Source organism: Fringilla coelebs (genome assembly GCF_963513975.1).
Source record: "Fringilla coelebs genome assembly, chromosome: 3".
Lineage (NCBI taxonomy): Eukaryota > Metazoa > Chordata > Aves > Passeriformes > Fringillidae > Fringilla > Fringilla coelebs.
In genome coordinates, this window is record NC_140030.1 from 75,703,355 (window position 1) to 75,715,569 (window position 12,215).

A 12,215-nucleotide genomic window follows, 5' to 3' on the forward strand; every position below is an offset into this window, starting at 1 on the left:
CCGCCGAGGCACCGGGACGCGCGGGCTGCGGCCAGGATGGCGGGGGGAGGCGGCGGGGAGGGACGCCGAATGGGCCAGGGACCCCAGCGCGGGGTCGAGGTGGCGGCTGGCCAGCGCGACGGGCTCCACTGGCCAGCGACGGTGCCTGTGCTTGCGGAGCAAGGCCGGTGGCAGCCCCGGGACCACACTGCACCTGAGAGCAGGATCTGAGGCAGCTTCCGGGGAGCCGGAGGGCTGGGGTTGAGGGATGGGTGGCTGTCAGTATGCCAAGTGGTGGGAAAAGCAGGGGGGAGCGAAAGCAAACGCGTGTGATGCTGAGCGTCGGGGAGGGTCTGCGCGTCTTCGCGTGGAAATGGTGTTGGATGCCCCGCAGAAACGAAGGGGCAGCTCTCTGCCCAGGATTAGCAGGGTGTCCGCCTTTTGATCTCAGCAGCTGGAAATGTATGTTTAAAATAATGACACCGCATAGGGAGGATCTTTTCCTCGTGTTTCTCCCCGCTTTCCCTTTAGGTAGCCGCTGTGCTGTAGCTCCCGTGTGCGCGCCTAGCAGTGAGAGGAAGGGAGGGAGGGAGCCTGGGAAGCGCTGGCTCCGCCAGTGGGCGTTTTCTGGCGGCCGGGGCTGGTGTGGAAGCGGCACTGCAGTGACTGTATCTGCCTCTTTGCAGGCGAGCGCGCACATACGGGGCAATATTTGCCTCGCTCGAAGAAAATACAGATTGTTGCCGTTTTCTTGCTTTGAATGCGAGGTGGGAGCATGGGGAAAAGCGGACTTTAAAGGGGATTGAAACTGCTTGGCGGTCAGTAGCGCCCTGTCCCCTCTGGCCTAAAGGGGGAACGGAAATGTAAGGATTTTATGAGGGCGGGGAGCCGGGGTGCGGAGGAAATACTGCCCGGGAGTTGCTGGAGGGAACGCAGGACCGATCCTCGGTTGCCCCTTGTTTGGCTCCGTCCTTTTTCAGCTTCCCCTTTCGCTTTACTCCCGTATCTCTGCTAGACGTCCTGCCTTAAACTAACGCGAAAGGGAGGGAAGAGCGGAAGCATGTCCAACCCGGAGAAGCGGATCTTATCCCGCCCCTCGGCCCCCCTAGCTGCAGCACTCGGGGAAAAGCCCGGCTCCGGCAGCCGCCCGCTCCACTCCCATGGAGGTGGAGGCAGCGGCGGGTCTCCTCCTCCTCCCCCCGCTGCTGGAGGCGACTCGGCTGCCTGCAGCTCCCTCTCTCTCCTCCTAACAACCACCAGCAGCAGCAGGAGCCGCGCTACAGGCACAGCCTCCTCCGCCGTCTCCGCCAGCATCGTCTCTAGAGCGGCAGCGGTTCCTTTCCTCGTTCCAATCCCCTCCTTCTCCTACGCTTCTCCATCTTCTTTTTATTTCTTGCCGCCGCCTCCTCGTTTCCCCTCCTCATTTTCCTTTAACCTCACAAGTCTCCAAGGGAGGGAAGGAGGAGGAGAGGCAGCGAGAGCGGCAGGAGGAGGAGGAGGTGGAGGAGGAGGAGGAAGAGATGTTGGCGGAGCAGCAGCAGCAGCTCACTTGATCGCCCATCCAGGCGGCAGCGGCAGCGGCAGGAGGAGACTCTTCTGTTCTTCCTCCATCCAGGGCTTGCTGCTCCGTTCCGCAGCCGGCGGCCCCTGGCAGCACCACTCCCGGCTCCTCCTCTCCCCAGCCGCCTCTCGCCCGTGGTCCTGCAATTCCCTCGGTGCTGCAGCAGCAGCAGCAGCCCGCGGCGACGGGATCCGAGGAGGCGACGGCCCCGGCGGGAGCAGGACTCCTAGGCGGCAGCAGCGGCAGAGAGGCGCCTTCTTCTCCTTCTCGTCTCCCCTGCTCCTAGGGCCAGACATGGAAGATGGATCTAATTCTGCAAGCTGCTTTAGGAGGTTTACGGACTGTTTCTTGAATACAAGTAGGTACCGGAGCGCTGTGCCTGGCGGCGGGTCGCGCGTGTCTCGGGGGAAGGCGAAGGGCTGTGTCCGAGGCTGGGTGCATGCCTTGTGGAAAGGGCATTTCTTTGTGAGTGGGGGGGAGGCGAGGACACAAAGGGGCCGTATACGTGGGGCGTGCGTGGACGCATGGAGGAGCGGCCGGGTGTGTATTGAGGATGCACGGACAAAGGAGATGCTGGATGTAATTGAGTGCTCTTTGTGGGAGCTGGCTGTTAACGCCTCAAGGATTTCGGCATCATTTCGGTATCAGACAACTCTACGTTGTACGTATGTCAGCCTTTTGCCTAGTACATGCTTAATTTGCTTAGGAATGACACATAGAGGAATGGAGACTGTCCCCCCTACTTACTTGAACAGGCAGTAAGGAAGCATTATGGTATCGGCAATTGACAGAAAAGCGGCAGCGGAGGACCGAAAAGGGTGAAATGGATCGCTTCTTTCTGCATCCCCCGTCAGATCTGCCACGCGCGTTCACATTCCATATTTCTGATTCGGCTTTGGTACCGGGTGCCGCCTTCCCCTGGCCGTGGCTCGTTGTAAGGCGGGCCGGGAGCCCGAGAGGAAACATGTGCTCCTTGCTACGAGGGGCTGGCGCCGGAACGGGGATAGTGTCCGGCTGGCGGGGAGGGCAGAATAAAGGGGGGATTGAGGCTCTCCACAAAGGGCTCCCCGCAGCCAGCCGTTCCCAAAGCCTCGCCGGCTCCCACCGAGCCCGATGGCGGGGGAAGGGCGCGGGGCCGCGGTCGCCCCGTGCGGGCAGGCGGGAGTGGGGCCGGAGCTCGGCCTCCTCTCGGTGCGGGGCTCGGCGAGTGCCCTCCCCGTGCCGGCCGGGGGAGCCCGGCGGGAGCGGCCCGAGCCCTGCGGCGGGCTGTGGGAGCGGGGAGGCTTCGCACGGCACAAACTCCCCGTTCGCAGGGACGTGCGGCCCGGCTGCCCCTCGGGTGTCTCGCTTCCCCGGCACGCCGCGCCCCGCCGGGTGCGCGCCCCGGGGTTGGGCTTCGGGCCGAATCCTCCCGGGGTCTGCCTGCCCGTCCCCCCGCCAGCCCCCGCCGGGAAATGTGCTGGGCTTCGGTGTGGTCACACGAGTAAAGAATTTACAAGCAGTGCATGTATCAGGGCTGAAATATATGTGTGTGTGTGTATGTATATATATGTATGTATATTTATAGGGAACTTTTTTTTTTTTTTTGCTTGTCTAGTATTTTGATGTTCAGGATGACTTCTATCATCTGTGGCTGTATTTTCTTCTTGTGACAGCTCCTTAGTTAGTGGATCTATGCCTTAAGGTGTCCCTAGACTTGAATTTTAGTCTGTTAGTATACTTTGTTGTAGGTGGCTTTTTGAATACAGGTGAACTGTGTATGGTTCATTGGGGAGATGTCAGAAGAACTACAGAGATGTCCACTGAAACCTCATTATCTGTTTTATTACTTACAGCTGTCTTAAGCACAAGAGCCTGCAAGTGTGGTAGTATTGTGTTCCAGAGTAGTTGTGAATAAAGATAATTATTATATTTGCTGCACTTTTTTCAACTTTATGCAATAGTTGATTATGGCACAGAGGCACATACTTGTTTAGTTTTGAGACCTGAAGAGAATCCTAAACTCTTCCAGTTTTAATTTTCTTTGTGCTTGAGAGGGGTAGAATGCTGCCATGTGTGTGGTACAATGCTGATGTTTTAAAATAAGTGGTCTTGAGAGCAAGGAACTGAACGAGGAAATGTATATCACGTAGGGCAATTCACTCCTATACTAGACCAGGAAAAAGATGATGTGGAAAACATCAGCTTTGTTCAAAACAGCTTTAAAAGCAGTAGTGAATTCAACTTGAGCTACTTTATGAACTCTTGAACACAAGAAATTTGGTTGTCTTTCACTGACTGTGACCTCTGACTGAAGATTTTCCGGCAGGCAGGAAAGGAGCAGAACTATTCTTTCCCCTGTGAGTTTACTGACGTCTGAGAAGACATGCAGCCTCTCTCTGTGGAAACACTTTTCCATACTCCGCAGCCCGTGCTCATGAAACTTTCAAGAACTTGAAATTCTCTGCTCCTCTTTTGAATGTGATTGAAACTGACCAATGGGCTCAACAGGTATTAGTGGGGTCAGATAGTCTGACGGACAGACGTTGACATGTGGTGCATATGTACCTATGTGTTCCCTTCCCTCCCTCCCCGAGTGATTGCATAAATCTGATTTCCTTAGGAAACCAGGCTGAAAAAAGTAGGGGAGGGAAGTCAAACAAGATACTATTCAGTTCCAGTACAGCTACTGCAAAGAGCACTTGTCCAACTGTTTGGAGTGCTGTGCACAGTCCTGGTTACAGTGCAGCCGGAAGGCTATCATTGTTTTGAAGAGGATGAGATCATGTAAAATAATGAAGATAATGTGCTGTGTCTCATACCTTTTGTTTCCTGAATTGTATTTTAAGTTCTAAATCATATCCATGTGCATATATCTGCTTTTTGACTTTAAATACAAGAAAAAGAACCTAAATATTTTTGCAGGCAACCTGAGGGGTTCTGTAGGGAAGAGAACTGAGATGAGTCCTCCTGGAGAGAAGATTTACAAGTGGCATAACAGAATCCTCAAGAGTGGAAAACAGTGAAATTGCTAGAGATGTATTCCTTCTTTCATCTCAGCTCTTCTGACTTGCATGCTCTCCAGTCAGGATTTTGTTAAAAGGTTATTCTTATTAAAATTTTAGGTTCTACAATACTCACTTTGTGCCATATCTGGCTATTTCTCTCATTAAAATTTCTAATTTTTAATTTCTGGACTGCAGAAGCTTATATGAACTTTGTGTGGTGTATGTTGTTTTTCTTAGCTGTTTAAAGTCTTGGTGCATAACACAGTGTTTTACAAAACTTTTAGTATTGAACATCCTGGATCAATACTCCAGTGGAGTTCTGTCATATTTAGAATACTGCAAGTTGCCAGGTATTCCAGTATTTCAGGTTTCCAAGAAATGTCTTGCCTTTAGGGGAGCATCTCATCTTCCTTCCACATTCCAGGTCTTCTTTCATGATGCAGGTGTAGCATATGTCATCTGTGTCCCATGAGTCTACTGGCAGGTATGAGTTCTTTACACTCTGCGGGCTTTCTGCTTGTCAGAGAATTATCAGTTTATTTTTATTGTATACAGTTATCTTTTTTCTGGCTGTTTTAGTCCATACTTTCGTATGCCACATGCTATGACTTTCTGATTAAGCAGCCCTCTAAGAAAGAATAAATGTAAGATGTGTTGTTCAGGAAGAAAATAGCAATCATGTCAAAAGTATTCCTGTTACGTGATCTAATGGAAAAGTTAATCTTGTCTTGAGTCTTGTTTTTCCTGTGTATTCATTTTTTTGCAGTCAGGGTGTTCTAAGATAAATTCTGATCTTTAGCAATGAATCCCTTGTGTGACGGTGGACAGAATTTGGTTTTCCAATTAAATCATGCTTAAAACTTAGAGTATGTAAGAAATTAAATTCTCTGGTTTTCACCCCATGGATTCTGACTGCAGGTTAATTGAAAGCAAAATTATCACTAAAGTAGGATATCATTATGATAAGTGATGTCACTCAACTGCTCCCATCACAACTGGTGTTTCACATTTTTCATTAATGTATAGGAACACCATGTATCCTGGTCTGCAGCACTGCCACTCTACTTAGTGGGATAACAGAAAAATACATAGGGCAGACAGGAATGGCATGGAAAGGTAATGAAAACCATGCAAGCATGAGCAGTTAAGAGTGGAGAAAGGCTTGCTTTTCCAAGTCAGGTATTTTTACAAATGGTTTTCTGTAAAACATGCAGTTTACATTTGGAATATCTAATGTTCTGTCCCTTTGCCTCCTCAGCTCTGCTGCCTGTGTCTGATGGTTTGGGAGTACCTTGTGCTCATAAGCCTTGGCCACTTGTGTGAGGAGGATGGCAGCTTATTTAATATTCTAACACAAGGCTGGCAGCTTCATTCACCTCATTTTCCTTTTTACTCATGTTTAAGCCACCCTCATCAGCTGGATGTGGTGAAAACCTGAAGTGTAAAGATGTGTTTTTATTCAGCATGTATGTGACTTAGTGACTTGATTTTGAAACAGTCATGTGAGTTCTTACTTGCACTAATGATCTAGGGCATATACCTGGATCTTTTGCTCTCACATCATCCATTGTACAGATCAGTACAGCAGTAACTTCTGTTCAGTTTTAAGGTTCTGTGCCATTTTCTAACACAAATAGATTTTAACCAACGTTCTCTCAATAATGATATGGATTCATGGACTTAGAAAGTTAAGAATGAGAGTCTCTGAGTGAGTGGATTTTGAACTTGGATATGGCTTATGCAGCTTGTTGATTGATGTTAACCTTGCCTGTGTTTAAAATTGTATTTCAGATTGAGTTTAGTAACAGCTCATTTTTTTAATGCCACTTGAAAAAGTATTTGAGTTTCAAATAATTCTGTTTAATACTTGAGCATTTGATTTTTGTTTTATAATATTACAATGTTTGCACTGTTGGCACTATTATCGTATTTTTAAAGAAAGCTAAATCATAAGTAAAAAATACATATCTAAAGAAAAAAGGCTGTTTGAGGGTTTTTAAATTGTTTTATACTCCCTCTGCTGGCTGTTTCAATTACAAGTACCTGTACTTGAACATTGTTACTAAATCTGCTTTTTCTTGAACATTGTTACTAAATCCACTTTTTCTTTTACTGTTTTATCAAATAAGTAGTAAAGTGCATTGATATGAATCTTTTTTTTTTTTTTTTAAGTGTAATTGTTAAATGAAGAAACATAGTTTGTAGGAATGGGAAGCCTGACACTTTTTTATGGAACAGTGTTTCCATTTTTGTTATACCTTGTACTGATTTTAACTCCTGTCCTAAAAACAGTTGAATCTTTGGGTGTGTTGGTCCCATCTTCACTAGTAAATTTCACAGAAATAACAGTTCATATATTGTTCCAAACTATTTGTTTATCGGTTTCATTTGTTGTAACGAATTTATTGTCCAGCTTTGAAGAACAGCTGTGATAACACACAAATAGCTATGCTATCTTTTGTTAAATGAAAAAAAGATAAAATTCAGTCATGAGTTTGACTTCCTTCTACATAATTAGCTACAATGCTGCATTCAAAGTGTTCTGGAGATGTAAGGGATAATTTCTTAAGGTACTGATTTTGTTACAGTAGTGTAGAATAGTGTTCATCCAAAGTATTTATAGCACCCAAAATTGTAATTTCTAGGAACCTCAGCGATTATATACAAGGGTTGCTTTATATATTATAGAAATGAAGCCATTGCATTTCCCATGGGTTATGGCTAAAACAGTTCGGTATTTCTTGTTGGTATTTCTCCTGACGTTCCAGGCTGCTCGGTAGTGTGTCCTCGCTTGAGCTGGTGCTTGGCTTCCCCCGGTCGGAGTTTGGAGAGTGCCACCTACTGATTGACAGCTCCGAGAGCGCTGCTGCCTTTGCTTTCTGGCAGCTCTCGCAGCTCAGCCTCGCTTGGCTTGGGGATGTGACAAGTCGATGCAGTTGAACCTGGCAACTGTGTGGAATCAAGTCTCAGCTTTGAGCTCTGCTCTTAAATTATGCCTTTTTTTTTTTTTTTTTCCTAATTTGTTTCAAGGTGAGGACACAGGATTTTCATCCTGGCAGGTGGGTTTCCCTTGCCATCTTTGTCCCCTTTTAAAAGCTTTTGAGAAAGTGTCATATTTCTGTGCTTTCTTCATCACTTCTTGTCAAGCTGTCATAATTAGTGTGGGAGGAACCAGCCTGGCTGGTGTTTATTGAAGACTTTGGCTCCTGCTATGCCAGACAATCTAATGATGTGTTGCACACTCAAATGAGGCTGTTCAAAAGGCAGGTAACAGCCTCGCCACCATGACTTTGTTAACAGATGAATGTTCCACAATGCTCATGATGGGTTTGTTTTTGCAGGAGAGAAGGACAGTTTGATTAAAAAGTTCTAAATTTTTAGAGGAAAGTCATGCATTTATCTTAAGCTTAGTGCACTTTAAGAATGCTTTATTTCAACATTCAAGTATGTTAATTATGTCTTAAAAAACAAACTTGGCAAGAATATGAATTAGTTAAAAAAATATATCATCTACATTCTTAAAAAGAACTCCTTTGTTTCAAAATTCTTTTAATATACCTTTTCACGGTGATTTGTTGCTGCAGGAAGCTTTCTCAATTCCAGCTCCTAAGCATCTTGTCACAGGTGGCATTAAGAACAAAAAATATTGGTTTTAAAAATTTCACATTCTTTTGGAAAACACATTGATAGCAAGTTTTAGTCTGAGTAAGATTTTTAACAATAAAATGTCACATCATTAAGAGATGCTACATCTTGTGGCTCAAAAGGACTACAGCTGTGGGCAGTATATCACTTGAAGACTTTCTTAAGTAGTTCTGGCTCAAGAATACTAAAAGAGAAGGCTTTTGAATATTATTCATTGCCTTCAGAAAGTCTGTAGCAATGTTATTGACATCTAATGAAAATAATAATAAAAAACCTCAATGTAGAAGCAGCAGTAGTGATCTTGTCTTCTTTGGTGCTGGGACCCGAAGAAGAGATTGTCAGGGCTGAGACCAGTTAATCCACCTTCCATCTGAAAACTTTTAATGTTTTCATTAGCACTTATTGATCAGATTTGTTGTTTCTGCATTAACAGCCAACTCCCATGCACCAGAGCTGTATTTCTCTTAACAACGTTTATTCAGCTGATAATAATTTCAGCATTCTTTCTCTCCCTCTCCTTCCACTTGCATCAAAAAGAAATCCCCTAATGTCAAGCCACAAATACTTCCTAAAGAAAAGGAAAGTTTTGCATCTGAAGTTCTAATAACTTTGTACAGAAACCTCACATGTCTAATTCTTCTGACCCATACATACCCAAAATAGCAGGTATTTGTAGCTGCTGACAAGCACTGCTATGCTTACCTTAGTGATACTGCTTGCTTTACTTCATCCTGTGGGGAAATTTCCACACTGGCAGGAAGGAAGCCACTTTCATTGTCGTGTATATTTCAGTAGCATTTTTGCCACATTGTGGTTCAGAGAATAAGATGTTTAGCCTGAATTATGGTGGCTAAATGTGCATCCTTTTTATTCTTTTGTAGTTTTCCTCACTGCCTAGTTTTTATATCTCCTTTGTATTTCTTCTATAGTGTCTTATTTTATTTGCTTCCAAACTGGGTAAAGCTACTTCCTTTTCTTCTAACGGTCTTTGACTTAGTCTTAAAAAAAAAAAAGAAAGTGTCTCGGTATTTCACTAACGATTTTTTTCGCCAACACATAGCAGTTGAGTTTATGATAGCTCATTCTTTTACTTACACTGGGTTTTTTGTGTTTATATTTTGGTTTTCTTTTATGCATATACAGATACCTTGGCAGCTTCTCTAGAGTGAATTCTTTTTTGGAACATAGCTCTGGCTGTCCTTTCTTTGCATGCCTGTCTTTCAGTTATATTGTAATTTCAGTTTTATATTCCTTTTCCCTTGTCCACCCATAAGCTTATTTTAGCTGATGTTTCCTTCTTGATTGCTGAGTTGTGCTGATTTTGTTTCTTCCTGCAGTGGTCTGGTGTTTTATACTGTTCTTTTTTACAGTGTTTTTGTTTCCCCCAAGTACTTCTGTTGTGTGAAGGCACTATGGCACTATTATTCTTATTCCGGTATGGTTTACTTAAATGATATTGTCTGGATTTTTTTTGGTGAGAAGAAATTTTGCATGGTAGTTTGAAAATGCTCCCGATGTGTTCTGTATTTGCAGTGACTCATTGTATTTCCTAATCCGCTGCTGTCTGCCCAGCCCTAAGTGTGATGTCAGTAGAAATTTTTTCTTCTTGCTTTTTTTTGAGCACACGTAGGATTGATGAAAGTTACTGTTTGATGTAACAGGAAACTGAACTCATCTGTTCTCAAAACAGGCATTGCCTTAGCTAATATGCTCAGGTTTCGTTGTGCCAGGCTTCCGTGTCTCATTCTTGAGAGCAAATTGCTTCTGTGTGGATGTGTCCCAATGTTCCTGTTTCTTCAGACTTCAGTTTTCACCAGTACAGACTCCTGAGACAGCTGCTATTGGAATCTGCTTTTTTCATGGATCTTAAGTGCTTAATGTAGTTGTGTGGCCTTCAGCTGATGATTATGAAAGCAAGAAGGTCTTGGGATTAGAGGTGTCATTTTGAGTAGTGCTTTGAGACATCAGAGAGAATGGCTGACCTGCAGTCTCCAATGTTTATAGAACAGTACAATTTCTGGCTTAGCTCTTGTAATGGTAGAGACAACAGGATCATTTGGCATGTTGCAGGAACTTTCATAGGCTTTTTGTGGGTAGGAATGTGCTTGTAGATTGCGTGTTTCTTTCAGGCCTTTTTTGGACTTTTGTTGGAGCTATATGCAATGCTCATACTTTTTGAACTAAGCACAGAGGATGTGGGCTCAAGGTTTAGTCCTGTCTATTCTGCTTAATTTTTAGTGAGCTCCTTGATCCAGTTTAGACTTATGCCTAATTGATGTGTGTTGGGAGTAAGCAAATGCAGACTGTTCCCAAAAAGCCCTGGGAGTTATACTTCCCACCTTATGAAAGAATAAGATTTTAGCTTTGCAGACAGAAGCTCTGTCATGCCCCTGTACTTTGTGGTTAAAGATCAGGCTCTGGGCTGTTTTATTTTCTTGTTTAGGGACATAGTTCTGCGGAGCAGCAGAGGAACCAAACTGTCTAAACTGTTTTTGGAAGTTGGCAGACCTTGCTTCTACACACCAAGTTCTGCTAGGGAATGATCCACAGGTACTACAAAGTCCTTAATGACAGATGCTTGCAGTGAATAAGGCACCATATTGGAGGACATGGCTTGCTGCCTGAGTCAACACAATTATTTATATTTTTTGTCTTTGTTTCCTGGTCTTGCTGCTTTGAAAGGATCTTTGGAAATTGTGACTAAAATGTGTAAATGAATGTTCATAGGAGAACAAGAAGACACAAAGTTGGTCACTTGACAAGGATGATTGTAGTGTGTGTGGTCATATTATGTACCTTAAGTTAATGAAAGATGGTGGAGACTTGTCCATCTATTACAGCTGTATTGAAGGAACAAAAATCAGGAATAGAATAGAGAGAAGACTGGAATAGTAAGAGGAGTTTAACATTTTTATTGCTCAAAGGAATGCAATTACAGCAGAAGAAAATGTTCATCCTTATAGGGAAAGCTATTTATAAACTTTAAGAGGTTTCTTTTGGGGTAGATGAAAGGCTTGATATGTAAATATCTCCTAGCAAATTATCAAATTTCAAGGGAATCTCTTCAATGAAGTATGAGATTTGACTCAAGTAAAAGATTACTGTTTTTAATGTATGAGTGTTATTTTTCTTTTTAATGTCACAAATGCTTTCTTTCTGCTTAAATATTAACTTCCTCCTTAGTGACAACTTAAGTGTGCATTGTGAATCTTATATACTTATGAATGTGCTGACAGATAATAATTTATTTCTTTACTTTTTGCAGCTTAATATTATCTTCATGAATAGCCAGCTACTATTTGACAATTTTTTGTTTATGCCAGCTGGGGTTGTTCTTTACCATTGTTTTTTAAGGTCTCTCTGAAAGTTTTAATGTTCTACCCCATGTGGTTTTTATTTCCTTTCTTCGTTTTCTTTTTTTTTTTTTTTTTATGCTTTAATTGTGGTTTAATTACTGATCTACCTTGCTCCTGTTTTTTTTTTCCTTTTTTTTTTTTTTCCCCAACAGTTTATTAAAGTGTAATTCTGGCTACACATAGAGCACATGCCCTTCTCTGTCACTTAACATGAATGGCCTTGGGTGGCTCTGGCTGTGGATATGTTGTGAGTACAGCTAACATCACTGTGGCTGGCTGCTTTGATGATGGTGACCTCGTACTTGTCCATGACAAGCCTTGGTTCTTGTTTACAAGATGATGTTGCAGGTGTTACCTTCTGATTTGACTGCAAGGCTAATTTTTTGTTTGTTTTTCTTCGTTCAGCTGTCTGTACTTCTTTAAAAATTATGTTGAACTACTCTCTTAGCACTTCGCAACATCTTGTTTTAACAACTTGAGTTTGAATCAAAGCAACTAGCCATTCTGCTGTGCCAAGAAACACTTCTTCCCAAGCACTTCTAAAAAGGTTTTTGTTTCTCTTGTTTCACAATTCTTTTGCTGTTTATGGAGCTGAAGGGAGGAATGGTAAGGAAGTTGAAATTTGCTATATATATCAAAATTGAAAAGAGAACATGAAAACAATTGCATAGTTATATTGAGCAATAT

At 43.6% G+C, this 12,215-nt stretch overlaps 1 protein-coding gene across 1 annotated transcript in view; it reads left to right on the plus strand.

Moving 5' to 3' along the window:
• Positions 1–1,039: 1,039 nt before the first annotated feature.
• The window catches only part of PDE10A (phosphodiesterase 10A), a gene marked incomplete at its 5' end in the record, with an annotated part of 166,201 nt that continues 155,025 nt past the window's right edge, over positions 1,040–12,215 (plus strand). The window contains one exon of the mRNA XM_084202802.1: positions 1,040–1,898. Within this exon, the coding sequence (XP_084058928.1) occupies positions 1,040–1,898 (859 nt within the window). The remainder of the gene's footprint in view (positions 1,899–12,215) is intronic.